The sequence below is a fragment of the Rhinoraja longicauda genome, chromosome 21 (genome assembly GCF_053455715.1).
Source record: "Rhinoraja longicauda isolate Sanriku21f chromosome 21, sRhiLon1.1, whole genome shotgun sequence".
Classification (NCBI taxonomy): Eukaryota; Metazoa; Chordata; class Chondrichthyes; order Rajiformes; family Arhynchobatidae; genus Rhinoraja; species Rhinoraja longicauda.
Window position 1 is genome coordinate 8011069 of NC_135973.1, and position 21124 is coordinate 8032192.

The following is a 21124-nucleotide window of genomic DNA, read 5'->3' on the forward strand; positions in this document are numbered from 1 at the left end:
GGGACAAGTTAGGAAACTAAAAATAGTCCCCAGGAAGTGTAAGTGAGACCAATAGAATTGTTATCTAACATTGTGATATGTCTGCTTGTGATATGTCTGGAGCAATACAAAGGCTGAGAAAAAATGTTCTTTGCAGTGTCCTTGAGAACTTCAACATTAATTTCCTCGCTGTAGAAAGAAGGAACAGCAATTGCTGGTTTACAAAACAAAGACATGGAGTGCTGAGTAACTCAGCGGATCAGACAGCATCCCTGGAGAACATGAATAGGCAATGTTTCAGGTCAGGACCCTTCAGGAAGGGTCCCAACCTGAAACGTCACCTACCCATGTTCTCCAGAAGCTGCCTGACATCTGAGGAAGGGTCCCGACCAGTAACGTCGCCTATTCATATATGTTCTCCAGATAAGCTGCCTGACCCGCTGAGTTACACAGTACTTTGTGCCTTTGATTTTCTAACTGTGCTTCTGCTGTCACCATTGTTCAGAGGCCAGGGTGATGATGAGTAGGGAATAAAAACAGAAACAGCTGGAAATATTCAGCAGCTGTGGCCCAACCAGTGCAGTATTTCCAGCATGTTTTATTTTTATTTTAGACTTTCAGCATCTGCAGTTTTTCTTTTAATTTTCACAATAGTGGCAGCAAAATGGAATAGACAGTGGTTAGTCCAACAGGCTTTGGAACCCCTTGTGAAAAGAGTGATCTCAATATTGTCGTGGTCCAATGGTTGTGCAATAACATAACCTAATGTATCAGTAAATTTTTTTTTTAAAAGACATGAAGTGCTGGAGTAACTCAGCAGGTCAGGCAACATCTCTGGAGATTATGGATAGGTGACATTTCAGGTTGGGACCCTTCTTCAGACATCAGGCAGCATCTCTGGAGAACATGGATAGGAGACGTTTCGTATAAAGGTTTATAGACAATAGACAATAGGTGCAGGAGGAGGCCATTTGGCCCTTGAGCCAGCACCGCCATTCAATGTGATCATGGCTGATCATTCTCAATCAGTATCCCGTTCCTGCCTTCTCCCCATACCCCCTGACTCCACTATCCTTAAGAGTTCTATCTAGCTCTCTCTTGAATGCATTCAGAGAATTGGCCTACACGGCCTTCTGAGGCAGAGAATTCCACATATTCACAACTCTCTGACTGAAAAAGTTTTTCCTCATCACAGTTCTAAATGGCCTACCCCTTATTCTTAAACTGTGGCCCCTTGTTCTGGACTCCCCCAACATTGGGAACATGTTTCCTGCCTCTAACGTGTCCAATCCCTTAATAATCTTATACGTTTCGATAAGATCTCCTCTCATCCTTCTAAATTCCAGTGTATACAAGCCCAGTCGCTCCAGTCTTTCAACATATGATAGTCCCGCCTTTCCGGGAATTAACCTAGTAATTGTATTCTTGTTCAGTATGATTTGATTGTATAACACTTGTACTGTATGTTGGTATCACAAAATGCCGGAGTAACTCAGCGGGTCAGGCAGCATCTCAGGAGAGAAGCAATGGGTGACGTTTCGGGTCCAGACCCTTCTCTCCTGAGATGCTGCCTGACCCGCTGAGTTACTCCAGCATTTTGTGATACCTTCGATTTGAACCAGCATCTGCAGTTATTTTCCTACTGTATGTTGGTACACCTTAAGACATAGGAACAGTATTCGGCTATTTAGCCCATTGAGTCTGCTTCGCCATTCGATTATGGCTGATCTATTTTTCTCTTTCAACCCTGTCCTCCTGTCTTCTCCACAGAACCTTTGATGCCCTTACTAAACAAACACCTGACAAAACAATAAACCAACACCAATACCTGCAACATCTCGGAAGTAAAAATACCTATCTTACAATATACCTGTAGATTGTGCAGTGTTAACTTTATCCAGTTGCATGGAAATCATTAGCTTAATGCTTGGGAATCTGCCTGCGATGATTGCCTTTGTTTTGCAATCTTCAGACCAATCCAATCTAAGTCAAATAAAGAACTCAGTATGTGTGGGAAGGGGCTGCAGATGCTGGTTTATATCGAAGATAGACACAAAATGCTGGAGTAACTCAGTGGGCCAGGCAGCATCCCTAGAGAAAAAGAATAGGTGACCTTTCGGGTCAGAACCCTTCTTCAGAACCCTGCCTGACCCGCTGAGTTACTCCAACAATTTGTGTTAAAGAACACAATATTGTGGGAGTAAACAATAGATTTTGGACATAAAGACATATGCAGAAGTTTGAAAAAAAAACAGAATGACGTGAATGAGAGTGTACTGATGTCACTATCATTTGTAAGGGAGCTTGTATTAAATTTTAACATAAATATTTTTTCACATGTACTACTCCTCAGTACAATTTACCACTTTTCATGTTCTTTTCCAAGGTTATAACTATTACAAAGCGTTCTTGCAAAATTATCTTTTTTCTGTTGTTGTAAGCATTAGATTTATGTGAAAAAAAAATGTAATATATAATTCCACAAATATTTGTTAAAACTGCGGCACGGTAGCGCAGCGGTAGAGTTGCTGCTTTACAGCGAATGCAGCGCCGGAGACTCAGGTTCGATCCTGACTACGGGTGCTGCACTGTAAGGAGTTTGTACGTTCTCCCCGTGACCTGCGTGGGTTTTCTCCGAGATCTTCGGTTTCCTCCCACACTCCAAAGACGTACAGGTATGTAGGTTAATTGGCTGGGTAAATGTAAAAAATTGTCCCTAGTGGGTGTAGGATAGTGTTAATGTACGGGGATCACTGGGCGGCACGGACTTGGAGGGCCGAAAAGGCCTGTTTCCAGCTGTATATATATGATATGATATGATATGACTTTTGCATTGTGTTATGAAACACAGGCAACTCTTCCAACATGGCAAAGCCTAGAATTCTGAGCAGATTATTGAGTTGTATATCACAATGGAGGAATTTGACGGGTCAGGCAGCATCAGCCAAAGGATTTTACAGATGACATTTCAGGCCAAGACCCTTCTTCAGATAAGAAATATTCAGTTCTATATGTTTGTAATGAACCAGAAACATCTACAAAACCAGGAGAGACCATTTGGTCCTTCATGTCCCTGGTGTTTGCAAAATATCATTAATTCCACTGCTCCCATCTCGTCTCACAATCCTGCAACTAGATTCTGAATTTCTTGTAGGAGTTACAACACTTTCAGCCTCAACTAGTTTAGTTTAGTTTAATTTAATTTGGTTTATTGTCCATGTACTGAGGGTACAGTGAAAAGCTTTTTGGTGCATGTTATCCAGTCAGTGGAAAGACTATATATGATTACAATCGAGCCATCCACAGTACAGACACAGGATAAAGAGTATCACATTTAGTGCAAGATAAAGTCCAATAAGGTCCAATAGATGATAGTTCGAAGGTCTCCAATGAGAGAGATGGGGAGATCAGGACCGCTCTCCGGCTGGTGAGAGGACAATTCAGTTGCCTGATAACAGCTGGGAAGAAACTGTCCCTGAATCTGGAGGTATGCATTTTCAAACTTCACCTATATAGTGAGCAAAATGAATCTTAAAGCGAAAACCTCAAAGAACAATAATCAAACTGCTGGAGGAAGTCAGTGCGTCAGGCAGCAAGAAGGGTCCCGACCCAGAATGCCACCTTATTCATTTCCCTCCACAGATGCTGCCTGGCCTGCTAAGTTCCCTCAGCAGTTTGTTTTTTTGCTCAAGATTGCAGCATCTGCACTCTGGTATCTACAAAAATCTTAAAAATCATGTTTGGGCCGGAATGCATGCATTTAGAATTTAAGCTTCAAAACTGGTTTCAGGCAGGTAATTGTTTTGACATTGCTTGAAGGTTACAAAATCCTTCATTATTTAGGAAAATAGGGAAGCTGGTAAAGAACCAACATTATTTGTCTACTAGCTCTCTCCTTAAGTCATTGTTAAGTTATATTCATTTGTTTAAGCATCTCCCTGTGATACATTTCAGAGGAAAATGGGGTTAATTCCAAGGACGAATACCATTGCGTCTTTATTGGTAAACTATCAATGTATTGTTGCTTCACTACTTGTTTACCGAACAAGTTGCACAAAAAAAAACTTGCTTCTTGCAGAATCAGCGTTATCGTCTATGATTTTCACAACTGTAATTCTAAACTGTACAAATGTATAAAACTAATTTCCAAACAACAACTGTTACAATGGTTATTGCATTCAACATCTTGCCTTCATTGTATCTCACTTTGCAAACTTGTGAAATGGACATTCCATTTTTCAGGTAAGTTTGTTTTCTCATCATTTTTCATTATCATACTTTGTGTCCTTTAAAAATGCCTCACTCATGGTCATTCTTCCATTCTTCCGCCATTTCTGACAAAGGATCCCTGACTTGCAATGTTAACTGTTTCAGTTTTATTTGTTTTCCGTGCCAACTGAGTGTTCCGGCTCTTGGGAATCTCTGGCCCACGACTGCTGGAGAAAGAGCTTCTGGGGATGATATTGAGTACCTCTAGATGATGCATCAGGGCCAAGCATCAGTGGCTGAAAGGAGTGCACTAACTCACAAACTGACCCAACTACTCACCCCCTATCTGGCATCCTCTGCACATTCTGTGAAAATGTCTGTGGTCTGCACAGTGGCGTAGAGGGTGGCACAGTGGCGTAGAGGGTGGCACAGTGGCGTAGAGGGTGGCACAGTGGCATAGAGGGTGGCACAGTGGCGTAAAGGGTGGCACAGTGGCGTAGTTGGTGGCACAGTGGCGTAGCGGTTGAGCTGCTACCTTACAGTACCAGAGTCGCAGATTCGATCCTGACTACGGATGCTGTCTGCATGGAGTTTGTACATTCTCCCTGTGACCATGAGGGTTTTCTCCGGGTGCTCCGGTTTCCTCCCACACTCCAAAGACATACAGGTTTGCAGGTTAATTGGCTTTGGTAAAAATTGTAAATTGTCCCTGGTGTGTAGGATAATGTTAGTGTAAGGGGGGGGGGGGGTCGCTGGTCGGTGTTGAGCCGATGGGCCGAATGGCCTGTTTCTGCGCTGAATCTCTAAAGTCTGAAGTCTGAGGTTTCACCTCAGCACCCAAAATAAACTGGAAGGGAAGTAAGTTATTCTCAAAGGTATTTATTTCACAAAATGCTGGAATAACTTGTGTAAGAAAATAACTGCAGATGCTGGTACAAATCGAAGGTATTTATTTCACAAAATGCTGGAGTAACTCAGCAGGTCAGGCAGCATCTCAGGAGAATAACCCATTCCTTCTCTCCTGAGATGCTTGCTGACCTGCTGAGTTACTCCAGCATTTTGTGAAATAAATACCTTCGATTTGTACCAGCATCTGCAGTTATTTTCTTACACTACAAGTTATTCTCAAAGGTAGATACACAATGCTGGAGTAACTCAGCGGGTCATGCAGCATCTCGGGAGAGAAGGAATGGATTATTCTCAATCCTGCGTAAGAAAGAAGAGAAGCTGTAATGAATATTTCTCCATTCCTATTTCTCCCACTGTAGTGCAGTGTTTAATCTTAAAAAGGGTCCCGACCCGAGGCGTCACCTACTTTAGTTTAGTTTATTGTCACCTGTACCGAGGTACAGTGAAAAGCTTTTTACTGTGTGTTTACCAGTCAGCGGAAAAACTGTACATGATTACAATCGAACTGTCCACAGTGTGCAGATACATGATAAAAGGAATATGTTTAGCATAAGTTAAAGTCCAGTAAAGTCCAATTAAAGATAGTCTGCGGTAGATAATAGCTACCTCACCCGCTGAGATACTCCAACACTTTGTGTCCAAGAGTATTCTGGACCTTGAACCAGAGGTGTGTGTTTTAATCCTATTATGGACACTGGGAAATTTAAATTTGTGTCATTGATCAAAATTGGAATTAAAACTGCTAATTGTAAATACACAACAATTGAGTTGTAAATGTTCGTCTGGTTGTCTTGCATCTTTCAATGAGTAAAATCTCATCTCCATGGGTCCAAAGACATGCAAGTCTGGTTGACTCCCTTGGTTGAAGGGCAATTGAAGACAGACAATAAATCCCAACATTGCCAGCAGAGTCCAGGTTGAATGGTCATAGAAAAACACCATGTTCACATTTCCTTTTTCTGTTTGCAATGCATGTAAACAAACATCAAGATCTTGTGTAAAGTTATTGACAGTCAACAATGAAAATGGTTTATAATATTTATTTTCTTCCTCCCTATCAGTAACTGCTGGTCTGAATATGGATTCAAGACTTATTTAATTTATTTTTAATTTACTATCTGCTGGATGCTTGGGCTTAAGTGTTTCAGAGTCCGTAGATATTTTTGTAACGTACTTGAGGGTGAACCTCGGAAAGCATCCAGCTCTGATGATGTACCTGGTTAAGTTCTTAAAACCTGCGTGGATCAACTGGCTGAGGTTTTTGCGGACATCTTCAACTCTCATAACTAAGATCTGAGGTTCGCACTTACTTTGAAAGAACATGAATAACACCGGTGCCTCTACCAGCGCACGTGACAATTAAGCACTCTTGACTCTCTTGACTCTCGACTTACTTATTATAAATGATTATGACATATTATTATGACAAGAGGCATAGAAGTGTGAAAATGCACGCCTCTAGATTCAAGGATGGTTTCTTCCCAGCTGTTATTAGGCAACTGAGTCATCTTCCCATTGACCATGTTTGTTTTCTCGGGTGCTCCGGTTTCCCACATTCCAAAAATGTGCAGGTTTGTAGGTTGAAGATAGACACTAAATGCTGGAGTAACTCAGCGGGACGGGACAGCATGTCTGGAATGGGTGACATTTCGGGTCGAGGTTTGTGGGTTTATTGGCTTCTGTAATAATTGTAAATTGCCCCTAACATGTAGGAAAGTGCTAGTGCAAGGGATGATTGCTAATCTGCACGGCCAAAGGGTCTGTTTCCGCGCTGTATCTCTAAAATCGAATGATCTAGCATCTTTTTTTTAACAGGAGGTGATTGCTACCCAAACCACCTTTCGGAAGAGTAAGTACTTCTGAAACTTTCTTTGAATTGTCCGCCTCTGATTTTAAAGTAATAGTCCCAGTTATACTTAATATTTTAAAACCATTATGAAATAGTTCTGAATTGATTTTGCAATGTATTCTGTTCCCAATGCAATATTCTGCCACTTTATGATTCATTCCATTCAGTCTCTCACTCTGTTCAATTTCAAACTGTAAAATTACAGAACATTTGTGGATCTGAAAAGAGTAAAAGCAAAGGCTTTGTAACGATCATTAGTGCATTGTGCTGAATATATTCATTTGGATAAAAAGATTATAGTTGGCTAGATTATTCATCAGTGCCAGCAATTGGCATTGCATAACACAAGCATAATAACCAACATCAAACAGCAATAGTAACATAATCTTTGCAGTCTTGTCATTTATGTAACAAGAGTGAAACATATTTGCTTTAATTTCCAATTAGTAGTTTTATTGTAATATCACGATTAGGATTTAAAATGTGTTTGTTCCAGGTTAATCATGAAATCTTCTATTCAACTCAAACAAAATTCTACTCAAACAAAATTGAGCGCACAATAGAATACTTATGCTTGCAATAATTGCTGTTTCCATGGCACTGCTCAGTGACAATCTCCCTGAAGATATGCAAGGAAGAAGCTAGATATGAATTATATAACTCATGTGCGATTCAATGTTAAGCACAGATGCGTCAGGGCACGCGCCTTCTCAAATCAGTATGGATAGAAAATGAATCTGCACATTAATTTGTTGCAGAAAAAATTACATAATATTCTGCTTAAAAGTTCCATCTTTTTCTAACCGTTCTTATGGGGCATCTTGGCCAGCATGAACGAGTTGGGCCAAAGGGCCTGTTTCCAAGCTGTATGAGTCTGTTCTGTATTAAGTTTAGTTTAGTTTAATTTAGTTTATTGTTGTCACGAGATACAGTGAAAAGCTTTTTGTTCCAGTCAGCGAAAAGACTAAACCTGATTAAAATCAGGCCGTCCATTGTGTACAGATACTGGATACAGAGTATAACGTTTAGTCCAATTAAAGATAGTGTGGAGGTCTCCAGTGAGGTAGACGGGAGATCAGGACCACTCTGACCTGAACCGTATAGGATGGTTCAGTTGCCTGATAACAGCTGGGAAGAAACTGTCCCTGAATCTGCAGGTGTGCCTTTTCAAACTTCTGTACCTCTTGCCTGATGGGAGAGGTCCTTGATTATGCTGGTATCCATGCTGAGGCAATGTGAAGTGCAGATGGAATCAATGGAAGGGGCATATATAAACAAATTGATAGTTCTTTTAAAGACCAAATGTGAGGGCTCCACACAGATCATGCATGGTTGCTACAAATATTACGAGGCATTTATGGAACGTCCATGGATTTTTCGCATCCCAATATTTTTTTGGATTACTCTCGATTTATGGATTACTCTTAAAGAAAAAGAACAATCAAAACAAAGAAGCAGTTATTAGTTATTATAAAGATGTTGACTCGCCTAAATTGTGTTCATACAGCTGTCTGCATGGAGTTTATACATTCTCCCTGTGACCGCTTGGGTTTTCTCTGGGTGCTCTGGATTCCTCCAACACTCCAAAGACCCACAGGTTTATAGGTTAATTGGCTTTGGTGAAATTGTAAATTGTCCTTGGTGTGTAGGATAGTGCTAGTGTATGGGGTGATCGCTGGTCGGCGTGGAAGTCTGAAGTCTGAAGTCTAAAGAGATTTGTGTCTAAGTTTTCCTAAGCTACTTTTTAGAATATTCCATGCTGGACAAAAGGCCAACATTTTTTTTATTTCTATTTTTCCAAGAACTTAATTGAAGATACCATATTCCGTCATTGATGCCAATCCCTTTAAATATATTGCCGCTCGGTAATCAAAGGGCCATATAAAGTGCGTTGATTTGCATTCAAGATAAGATTAATTATTACTAAACTAAACTTAATGCAGAACAGACTCATACAGCTTGGAAACAGCTTGGAGTCTATAACTACTCAAATAGTTATAGAGCAAAATATTTACTTTTATGAAAGAAATTAAAACATTAAAACATTATCATGTGAAGATGAGTAAAAGATTTATTAAAACATGCTCTTGCATTATGTGATGTTAATCAAACATTATGTGTAATATCAGACAGGTGGCAGATATGTACATCCTGTTGATCTTACTGAGCTGTAATGTTAACTTTAGATAGCCTGAGATTATTAGGTTTCTAGTGTTGGTCTGCAAACAATAACATGATCCTCAAAAGTTGCATTAATACTATTGATGTACTATCCAGGTAATAGTGTGCAGATATGACTTCCGCTAATGGGGATTGTAAGTGGCAGAAATGCAAAATTGCAATAATATTCTCAATAAATGCAACCAAATGAATATTGAGGTAATAAAATAAATTGTGCTTGTGGGAAATTGATTTTGATGCCTGGAATAATGCCCGAAAGTCATATGTGAGTCAAATCTTTCAACATCTTCGGCATGGATGATTTGGACCAAAAGACCCATTACCATAAGTTCATGAGTTCTGGTGGCAGAATTAGGCCATTCGGCCCATCCAATTTACTATGTCATTCAAACATGGCTGACCTATCTTTGCCCTCTCAACCCCATTCTCTTGCCTTTTCCCCATAACCCCTGACATCCGTACTAATCAAGAATTTAAAGTTATAATAATAATAATAACACATTTAATTTATATAGCGCTTTTCAGGAAACTCAAAGACGCTTTACAGAGCAAACAAGACATAAAAACAAACAAACAAACAAAAGATTTATCCAGACGGAGAAGCGGCGAACAAACAGCGCCAGCGTCCTCTCACGTCAGGGTCCGGCGTAAATGGTTGACAATAAACAATAAACAGTAAATGGTTGACAGTAAACAATAAAGAACACAAGACACACAATTGCAATTTAACACAGACAACCATCACAGTGATTGCTCCAGGCACACCCTCACTGTGATGGAAGGCAAAGAAAAGTCTTATCTCCTCCTCCTCATTCTTACAAAGTTCCACTCTATAAGACTCTATGACACCCCAAGACACAAGCAATTAGAAATGCTGGTAAAGATATTAGCAGCAAGAAGGGTCCCGACCCGAAACATCACCTATTCATGTTCTCCAGAGATGCTACTTGACCCACTGAGCTATTCCAGCACTTTGAGTCTTATTTTATGTTAACTAGCATCTGCAGTTCCTTGTGTCTCTGTCTATTCTTCTTGTAATTAGATAATTTTTGAAAAAATAATATAAATGTTTAACAACAACAAATAAAAATGGTTGTCACAGTGACAAAGAATGTGGTTCAGGATAGCTAAATACACCAGCTGTGTTTTGAGGTGTTCTTCAAGGTGAGATTGGCAATTGATCAATACTACATCTAAACAAGCATTGATTTTAGTTAAAGAGAGAATAACCAACAAAGAAGACAGTTGCCTGGCAACAGCTCCCTGACTGATTATCACATTCACCAATAATGAAGTGATCAGGAGACTGGTTCATTTTGGAATTGACTATCGAATGGTACTGTAATCATTGCATTACTATTATTAAATGGATAGTTATTAGTAAATTGGAGTCAAATACATTTCCTTCCAAATTACTAAATGCTTGAGTCTATTTTGTGCATTGCAACTCATAGCAATTTTACTTTGATATCAATTGATTACAATTGGCACGTTGATGCAGCGGTAGAGTTGCTATCTTATAGCGCCGGAGACCTGGGTCTGATCCTGACTGCAGGTGCTGTCCGTATGGAGTTTGTACGTTCTCCACATGACCTGCATGGATTTTCTCCGGGTGCTCCGGTTTCCTTCCACACTCCAAAGATTTGTAGATTGTAGGTTTGTAGATTAATTGGCTTTGGTAAAATGGTAAATTGTGTGTAGGATAGTGTTAGTGTGCGGGATCACTGATCGGCACGGGCTCGGTGGGCTGATGGGCCTATTTCCGCGCTGTATCTCTAAACTAAACTAACCGAAACTAAACTACATTTAAGCATTGATTGGAACCTAAATTACTGCATTCTCAATTATGAATAAATGTTTGCTAACAATGTCTTATATCTAAATAAAAGGTCTAATATAGAAAAAATCCCCAGGGTGGGCAAACTATTATTAGTGCAATGATGCGAAACCTAATCCCTGAAATCAGTTTTACAAACCGATGTAATTACTATAGTAAGTGGCTATTACACTGTAAATGGTTTGTATATCTCCATTGTGGCTCATCTCAATATTCAATCCTTGGAAGCCATAATACCCAGTCTGTGCAATACTGATGGGAAACTTAGAAATGGAAAAATCACAAAACTCTCCACTGATTAGCATTCAATCTTATTTCAATAACAATCTGCCAGGTGGCGCCAGCAATGGCTGCCTCGCCAACAGTCTGTCTGTCCCTTCCTTCTTTGTTGTTTGTTTGTATGTGTTAAATGTATGTTTCTAGTGTTACAGAGTCACAGAGTTTCTTTAGCTTGCTTTATGTGGGGGTTGGGGGGTGGGAGTTAGGGAAACTTTTTCTAATCTCTTACCTCGACGGAGATGCAATTTTTTTCCGTATCGTATCTCCGTCCGCACTGTGGCCTAACATCGAGGAGTTGGCGGCCTTTGCTGGAGACCGACTTCGAGAGCTCCACCGTGGGAGCCTGCTGACCTAACATCACGGAGCTCACGATCCCTGTCGGGGATCGACTTTGGGGCTCCAAACGCGGGAGTCTGCGAACTTTAACATCGTGGAGCTCGCAGTCTCTGGTTAGAGACCGACTTCGGGAACTCCAAGCCACAGGAGCTTCGACCGCCCTGACACGGGAACTTCGATCGCTCCAATGTGGGAGCTTCGACCGCCCCGACACGGGAGCTTCAAACACCCCGATGCGGGGACTTCTACTGCCGGCTGCAGGAGGTTCCATCGACTGTGGATGGTTCAACTGCCCCGACCGCGGGAGAATAAAAGAGAGTCGAGATTGGACTTTATTGCCTTCCATCACAGTGAGGAACATGGGGAATCCGCTATGGTGGATGTTTATGCTAACTTTTATGTAGTTGTGTGTCTTGTTGCTTTTTTTTAGAACGGCTGTATGGTAATTCGAATTTCACTGCACCTTAATTGGTACACCTGACAATAAACTGACCTTGACCTTGAAACCTTCTCCTTCTTCAGGCAATTCACTAAAATCGAAAATAATTTGCTTGCACTTCAGTTTTGTGGGCCCTGAGTGGGTTGATGAGGTCACAGTGTGGTAACAGTAGACTCCTTCACAAATGGGCCAGAAGCGGATGATGGGGTATTCCTGATACATCCTGATATTCCTGATAAGTTTCCAGTACCATCCGGAATCCTTCATTTTCAGTGGTCATGGGCCAGAGGTTCCGTGGAGTCAGTGGGGACATTGTACAGTGTGCAGTGTGGAAACAGGGCCTTTGGCCCACCAGGTCCACATCGACCAACAATCGACACTAGTACACCAGTTCTAGTACTGCACACTGGAGACAATTTATGGAAGCCAATTAACCTAAAAACCTGCACGTCTTTGGAACGTTGGAAAGAACCGGAGCACCCGGAGAAAACCCACGCGGTCACAGGGAGAACGTAGAAACTCCATACAGAGAGCACCCGTAGTCAGAACCAAAACCGAGTCGCTGGTGCTGTAAGGCAGCAACTCTACCACTGTGCCGCAGATTGAGGGACAGTTTCTTCACAGCTGTTATCACGCAACTGAACAATCCAACCAACAACTAAAAAGCTCTCCTGAGCTACTACAGTATCTGCCTCATTGAAGACCCTTGGACTATCTTTAATCCGACTTTACTGGACTAATACTACTGACCCCTTTGACCCGACTACTACTAGGGCGGCACGGTAGCGCAGCGGTAGAGTTGCTGCTTTACAGCGAATGCAGTGCCGGAGACTCAGGTTCGATCCTGACTACGGGTGCTGCACTGTAAGGAGTTTGTACGTTCTCCCCGTGACCTGCGTGGGTTTTCTCCGAGATCTTCGGTTTCCTCCCACACTCCAAAGACGTACAGGTATGTAGGTTAATTGGCTGGGTAAATGTAAAAAAAATTGTAAAAATTGTCCCTAGTGGGTGTAGGATAGTGTTAATGTACGGGGATCACTGGGCGGCACGGACTTGGAGGGCCGAACAGGCCTGTTTCCGGCTGTATATATATATGATATATATGATATGATATGACACTAAATGTTATTCCCTTTATCATGTGTCTGTACACTGTGGATGGCTCCATTGTAATCGTCTATTGAATTTCGCTGACTGGATAGCATGCAATAAAAGCTTTTCATTGTACTTCAGTACACATGACAATAAACTAAACTAGGCTATCTTTTCTCTGCTTCGTGTTGAGGTACTGTATTGGTATTTGTACACACAAGGAACTGCATATGCTGTTTTACCAAAAAAAGACAAAGTTCTGGAGTAACTCAGCAGATCAGGCAGTATCTCTCGAGGACATGGATACGCGACAGAGTCTGAAGAAGGGTCCTAGCCCAAAAGGTCACCTATCCATGTTCTCCAGACCCGCCGTCTGACCCACTGAGTTACTCCAGCACTTTGTGTCTTGTATTGGTTCCTTATTTCCCCTTTGACCCGATATTAGTTTATTATTTTCCCGTTGATCATAAAAAGTTTTTGTTTTGTGTGCTTCCCTGTTAAATTAGAGAATACTGTACATAAATACAATCAAACCTTTCATACGTGCACCAGGTCGAGCAAAGAGAAATAAAATACCATAGTGCTGAATATAGTTTTTCAGCGTTGTCACATAACAGATCCAGAGGGAAAGTCCAAAATCTAATATGAGATAGGTTGGAAGATCAGGATTATACTCTAGTTTATGGAACGACTGTTCAGAAATCTGATATCGGGGAGGATGAAGCTGGTGGTACATGCTTTGAAGCTTTTGTACCTTTTGCCCGACGGCAGCTTGGAGAAGAGGGAATGAATGACTCTGGGTGAAAAAGGTTGTGCACCACATGTGCTTTACCTTCCCCAAGATTAGTTACAAACTACAGGGGAAAATGTTCCATTCCACATCACTGGAGCCTTTGGTCATGATTTGCACAATGGTATAAAAAAATCAAACAATAGAAAGCATTTTTTTTTAAAGTACTGTGCCCTATCAATTATGTTCAACCATTCAACAGTTTTCTTGACTGTTATGACGTTTAGCCTTACCTGAATAACAAAGAACACATTGTTCGATGAAGTTTCAATGTGTAGTGAAGGTACAGGCCATACAAAGTGGAATTAGCACAATGACGTTCTCACTTTCAATCTACACCAGCTCAAATGCAATGAAGCATGAAACACACAATAGTGCAAAAGGTGGAGACTGTCTTTCGGGGCTTAAGTTGTCAGATGGTTTTTTGTCTTTTATTTAATAAAATCCTAGCTGAGTACAAAGCTGTGAACCTTCAAAATCAGCCAGGGACATTCTCTTCGAGTTCCAGAATCTGGTCATGATATTATCTAGTAGGGGGGGAAAAAAGAAAAAAAGAGCAAAATGTTTAAGAGAAATAGGAAAAGATGACTGAAAAGGAGGAAAGACACAAATGAAAGAGTACTATTAAACAAGTGTTACAATAGACAATAGACAATAGGTGCAGGAGGAGGCCATTCGGCCCTTCGTTACCAAATGATCCTTTGAGCAGATCATAATCTCTGTTATAGTGTAAAATAACACTGCTACCTTGTGCAAAGAGCAAGGAAAGGATTTTGCGTCTTTTTTTAATTTGTTGTCCATTCCACTTCTTTTTCATCTGCATCATGTTAATGGTAACTTCCTCATGTCCACTATTTTGAGGAAAAATATAATTTACCAAACAATATCAAGACAATTCTTAGACTTCTCCAAGGAAGCTTAAAAATTGTTTTTGTGAATCTTCTGAACTAACAAATAATGGAATGTAAAACAGCTTCATACATAGAGTAGACGCTCAGAACTCAGTTCCCAGGATGGAAGTGTCAAGGACTAGAGAGCAGAGCTTTGAGGTGAGGGAGGCAAAGTTTAAAGGAAAGATCTGGGACAGGTTTTGTTTATATAGAGAATAGTGGATGCCAAGAACACACTGACTGGGATGGTGGTGGAGGCAGATTGTGGCATTTAAGAGGCTTTTTAAATAGGCTGGGAATTAAGGGACATAGGTAGAGGAGATTAGTTTAACTTGGCATTATGTTCAGCACGGACATTGTGATCCAAAGAGCCTCGTTTTTATGTCATGTTCATTCACTATGTAACCATGTTCCCCAGAGATGCTGCCTGACCCACTGGGTTGCTCCAGCACTTTTTACTTATGTATGTTCCCCAGAGATGCTGCCTGACCTGCTGGGTTACTCCAGCACCTTGTACCTATCCGTGTTCCCCAGAGATGCTGCCTGCTCTAGCACTTTATGTCTATCCATGATCTCCAGAGATGCTGCCTGGCCCACTGGATTATTTCAGCACTTTGTCTATCCATGTTCCCGAGATGTCCCCTATCCTGCTGGGTTACTCCAGCGCTGTGTTTCTATGCAAGTTCCCCAGAGGTGCTGCCTGACCCACTGGGTTACTCCAACACTCTATATCCATGTTCCCCAGAGATGACTCACTGGGTTACTCCATCACTCTATAGGCATGTTCCCCAGAGATGACCCGCTGGGTTACTCCAGCACTGTGTATCCATGTTCCCCAGAGATGCTGCCTGACCCACTGGGTTAATCCAGCACTCTGTATGCATGTTCCCCAGAGATAGCGCACTGGGTTACTCCAGCACTGTGTATCCATGTTCCCCAGAGATGATGCACTTGGTTATTCCAGCACTGTGTATCCATGTTCCCCAGAGATGATGCACTGGGTTACTCCAGCACTCTGTATGCATGTCCCCCAGAGATGGTGCACTGGGTTACTCCAGCACTCTGTATCCATGTTCCCCAGAGATGCTGCCTGACCCACTGGGTTACTCCAACACTCTGTATCCATGTTCCCCAGAGATACTCCAGCACTGTGTCCATGTTCCCCAGAGATGGTGCACTGGGTTACTCCAGCACTGTGTGTCCATGTTCCCCAGAGATGGTGCACTGGGTTACTCCAGCACTGTGTGTCCATGTTCCCCAGAGATGGTGCACTGGGTTACTCCAGCACTGTGTGTCCATGTTCCCCAGAGATGGTGCACTGGGTTACTCCAGCACTGTGTGTCCATGTTCCCCAGAGATGGTGCACTGGGACACTCCAGCACTGTGTGTCCATGTTCCCCAGAGATGGTGCACTGGGTCACTCCAGCACTCTGTATCCATGTTCCCCAGAGATGCTGCCTGACCCACTGGGTTACTCCAACACTCTGTATCCATGTTCCCCAGAGATACTCCAGCACTGTGTCCATGTTCCCCAGAGATGGTGCACTGGGTTACTCCAGCACTGTGTGTCCATGTTCCCCAGAGATGGTGCACTGGGTTACTCCAGCACTGTGTGTCCATGTTCCCCAGAGATGGTGCACTGGGTTACTCCAGCACTGTGTGTCCATGTTCCTCAGAGATGCTGCCTGACCCACTGGGTTACTCCAGCACTGTGTGTCCATGTTCCCCAGAGATGGTGCACTGGGTTACTCCAGCACTGTGTGTCCATGTTCCTCAGAGATGCTGCCTGACCCACTGGGTTACTCCAGCACTCTGTATCCATGTTCCCCAGAGATACTCCAGCATTGTGTGTCCATGTTCCCCAGAGATGGTGCACTGGGTTACTCCAGCACTGTGTCCATGTTCCCCAGAGATGGTGCACTGGGTTACTCCAGCACTGTGTGTCCATGTTCCCCAGAGATGGTGCACTGGGTCACTCCAGCACTGTGTGTCCATGTTCCTCAGAGATGCTGCCTGACCCACTGGGTTACTCCAGCACTCTGTATCCATGTTCCCCAGAGATACTCCAGCATTGTGTGTCCATGTTCCCCAGAGATGGTGCACTGGGTTACTCCACTCCAGCACTGTGTGTCCATCTGTATCAGTGAGGGCAGCAGGAGGCGGTGCAGAGCCCGGGAAGCAACGTCACGGGGAGGCGGGGCGGGGCGGGGCGGGGCGGGGACTGCGGGCTGGGCGCGATGGCGGCCGTGGAGACCAAGGTCTCCTCCATCAAGCTGGAGGACTGCTCCTTCCTACCCGTCCTTCACGACATCATTAAATGGTGAGTGGGAGCGGGCCAGGGCTGCGGGGACCACCCGGGGCACAGCACAGGCTGAGACCCGCCATCCGCCCAGGCCCGGCCGGAGCTTGGCCCGCTCTGCTGGGAGAGGGGGGGGAGGGGGGAGGGGGGAGGGGGGAGAGGGGGGAGGGGGGAGAGGGGGGAGGGGGGAGAGGGGAGGGGAGGGGGGAGAGGGGAGGGGGGAGAGGGGAGGGGGAGGGGGGAGGGGGGAGGGGGAGGGGAGAGGGAGGGGGAGGGGAGAGGGGGGAGAGGGGAGGGGGGAGAGGGGAGGGGGAGGGGGGAGAGGGGAGGGGAGAGGGGGGAGAGGGGAGAGGGGGGAGGGGGGAGAGGGGGGAGGGGGGAGAGGGGGGAGAGGGGGGAGGGGGGAGAGGGGAGAGGGGGGAGGGGGGAGAGGGGAGGGGGAGAGGAGAGAGGGGGGAGAGAGGGGAGAGGGAGGAGAGGGGGAGGGGAGGGGGAGAGGAGAGAGGGGGGAGAGAGGGGAGGGGGGGAGAGGGGGAGGGAAGGGGGAGGGGAGGGGAGGGGGAGGAGAGGGAGGAGGGGGAGGAGAGGGGAGGAGGAGGGGGAGGAGAAGGGGAGGGGAGAGGGGAGGGGAGGGGAAGAGGAGGAGGAAATGAGGGAGGGAGAAGAGAAGAGGGGAGGAGAGACAGGGTGAAAGGGGTTGAGGGGGATGGAGGTTGACGGGGAGGGGAGAGGAGGGGGATGGGTAATGGGGAGAAGGTGGGGTGGTATGGAGGGGTATTGGGGAGGGTGGGAGGGGTGGAGAAGGTGTGAGATGGGTACAGAAGGGGTGGGGGGAGAAGGTAAGAGGTGGAGGGAGAAGTTGTGAGGGGTGGGGGGGAGAAGGCGGGAGGGGTGGTGGGAAAAGACGGGTGGGAGATGTGGGAGGGGTGGGGGAGCAGGCAGGTGGGAGATGTGGGGGGGGAGTGGATGTGTGGAGGGTGATGAGGATCAGTAGATAGTTGGTCGGGGAGGAGATAGGATAGAAGGTGGGGCTGAGGGGGTGGAGTAGGAGGTGCATTGGTGGGGCAAGTATAAGGTGGAGGGGTGGGGTAGAAGATGGGTGTGAGGAGGTGATGGAGCAGGTTGGATGAAAGATAAGAAAATATATAATGTTGAGATGGTGGTTATTTTTTCAGTATTCCCTCAGATTCCCTTCTACCCACTCTGCTTTAGTGGGCACAAAGAAGGCCAATGTGGGATCTACACAGCTTCCACAGATGAGGCAGGAGATGGATGATGGCATGGATATGGGTAGTTTTTGATAACTCGTGTCTGGTCAAATCACCTTCACCATTAGGTCTATGTTATCTCACTTTCTCGTCCACTCCTCCAGTGCAAATTTTACAGTGGCCAATTGACCTCCAAACCCCCTGACCAACAACCCCCCTCGTCTTTGGGAATTGAAACTATCCCAGAGGAAACCCACGCGGTCACAGGGAGAACGTGTAAACTCCAAACAGACAGTGCCCGAGGTCAGGATTAAACCCAGTGCTCTGGTGATGAGAGTCGGCAGCTTTGCCAGCTGCACTGTTTAATTGAAAAATAATCACTTACGTCCCACATGAATGAGTAATTGCTTTTGGATTTTATTTCATTGGGTACTGGGGAACTTCAACACAGCCATGTACTGTTTGACAGTGGCCATTGATAGCGATCATGGGAACCTCCGTATTTTCCAAATTTGCAGCCACCAGAGTTAACTAGCTTCAGCAATACCCATCAAACAAAGATGAGATGTGTTGCTGCAAGCTGGGAATGGAGCCTCAACTGCTCTTGATTTAAATTAGTACTTCCTCACTGGTTCACACTGGTTTGTCATGCTATATTATTTTGAAAGTTCCCCTTTGTTACTTGTGCTAGAATATGAATAGGAATCGCTGGCAGCAGAGCCTGGTGTTTTCCATACGTATTTCATGCAATATTGCAATAAATCCGAAACAAAATTTGCTGATTAATTGCTGTTTGATCAAAAAAATGAGATCACAAAGTATTGGAGTAACTCAGCGGGTCAGGCAGCGTCGCTGGAGACCATGGATAGATGACTTTTCAGGTCGAGACCAGTCTGATCATCTGAAGGGTCCCGACCTGAAACGTCACATATCCATCTTCTCCAGAGATGCTGCCTGGCCCACTGAAGGTCTGAAGAAGAGTCCCGAGCCAAAACTTCACCATGGTGGCTCAGCGGTAGAGTTGCTACCTTACGTGCCAGAGACCCAGGTTTGATCCTGACTGCGGGTGCTGTCTGTACGGAGTTTGTTCGTTCGCTCTGTGACCGTGTGGGTTTTCTCCGGGTGCTCCGGTTTCCTCCCAAAAACCTACAGGTTTATATGTTAATTGGCTTCGGTAAAAATTGTAAATTGCCCCTGGTATGTAGAATAATGCGAGTGTGCGGGGATCGCTGGTCGGTGCGGGCCGAAGGGCCTGTTTCCGTGCTGTGTCTCTAAACTACACTATCCATGTTCTCCAGAGATGCTGCCTGACCCACTGAGTTACTCCCTGACCCACTGAGTTACTCCAACACTTTTTTTGCGAAGCTGCATCTGGAGTTACTTTGTTTCTAAAGAAATCAGAACATTGTGCTGCAGCTGGAGACTAAAGTTTTAAGCATGTTTTCATAAATATTTTAAAATTGCATGCAATTATTTTTTCTGTTGCTTCTACTGCTGAGTGCAGCATGGACAAAGACAGCCAAGAAGTGCATCAAGAGCTCAACAAACTCAAGACCAGGCTGCAGGATACCAGGGACATGGTTTCATCGATGCCTGGGATTGATGTTAGTCCCGAACAACAGCAGCAGCAGCTTCAGAGCTTGCGTGATCAGGTCCGCACCAAGAACGAACTTCTACAGAAGTACAAGAGCCTCTGTATGTTTGATATCCCCAAAGCATAGGGAGCAGCTGTGTTTCACCGAGAGGGAAAATTCCCCTTCTGGGTTGTCTTCACTTACCTGCCGAGTGGACAACTACAAATCGAGCAACCTTGTATGTTTAATTATGCTTTATTGAGAAAGCCGAGTTGTAAGCGCAATTCTAAACCTTGCACCCAGGGAATTGGTATCTAAAAATATTTATTTCAAGTTTAAAATAACTTTGCATGTCTTCATTATTTCCACATTTGCATTGAGTAATCGTGCAGGTTTGTAGGTTCATTGCCCTCTTTAAATTGCCCCTAGACTGTCGAGGGTGGATGAGATAGTGGGATAACGTAGAACTGGTGTGGATCGATGGTCGGCATGGACTCGGTGGGCTGAAGAGTCTGTTACCAATCTTTGAATCAATCAATTATTGGAAAATTTGGATTTGTTGCATTTCAATTCTTGCAGATTTTCGTATCTGGAAGCAGACAGAGAACCTATAGCAGTGTTAAGTTGTAAACTTGGTTGTCATTCAAAATTGCTAGCAGCGATCCCTGCATGATAGAGGGGAGTGAGTGTCCCCAGAAAATGGTCGGTACCTCAGCTTTCTGTAACATGGAGCTGTGTCATCTGTGCGTGCACCAAGAAACCTGCGTTAAAAAACAAACTTTGTATTTAGTTACTCTTTCTTTTCCCTCACATATTCCATGAAAGTGAATTTTGTTCCGCATCTCAAACTTTTGTGCCATGATTTCTGATTTCTGTCAGGGCAGGTTTGTTATATGAACAGCTCGAACACAGGAATCACCTGTACAAATTATCACACCAAAAGAGTAACAAATATTGAAATTTGAATCTGTAAATATGTTAATTAAATTTATGTTACACATTCTGCATTACTGTTTGTTTGATTAAAGCCTTGTCATTTAATATCCAACAGAAAACAGCACTCAAGGTTGTATTGATGGTATTTAAGAGTGATTGGAGAAAGTACCTTCTCATAGTCAGTAAAAACTAGTGAAAATGCAAGACTTGCAGTCTTTCATTTCACCATTAAACCACCTCTCGTGCTCTTCATTTGAGCTGCGTGTGTGGTTCAATATGTTATGTTGTGGGGTGTTAGTCCTTGTTTTAAGGCATTA

General features: G+C 44.0%; 1 protein-coding gene across 1 annotated transcript; it reads left to right on the forward strand.

Moving 5' to 3' along the window:
* Positions 1–17007: 17007 nt before the first annotated feature.
* med9 (mediator complex subunit 9) lies at positions 17008–20876 on the forward strand. The gene is made up of 2 exons (XM_078418433.1): positions 17008–17110; positions 19802–20876. The coding sequence occupies exons 1-2, from the start codon at positions 17028–17030 to the stop codon at positions 20016–20018; spliced, it is 300 nt and encodes a 99-aa protein (XP_078274559.1). The 5' UTR covers positions 17008–17027; the 3' UTR covers positions 20019–20876.
* Positions 20877–21124: the final 248 nt, after the last annotated feature.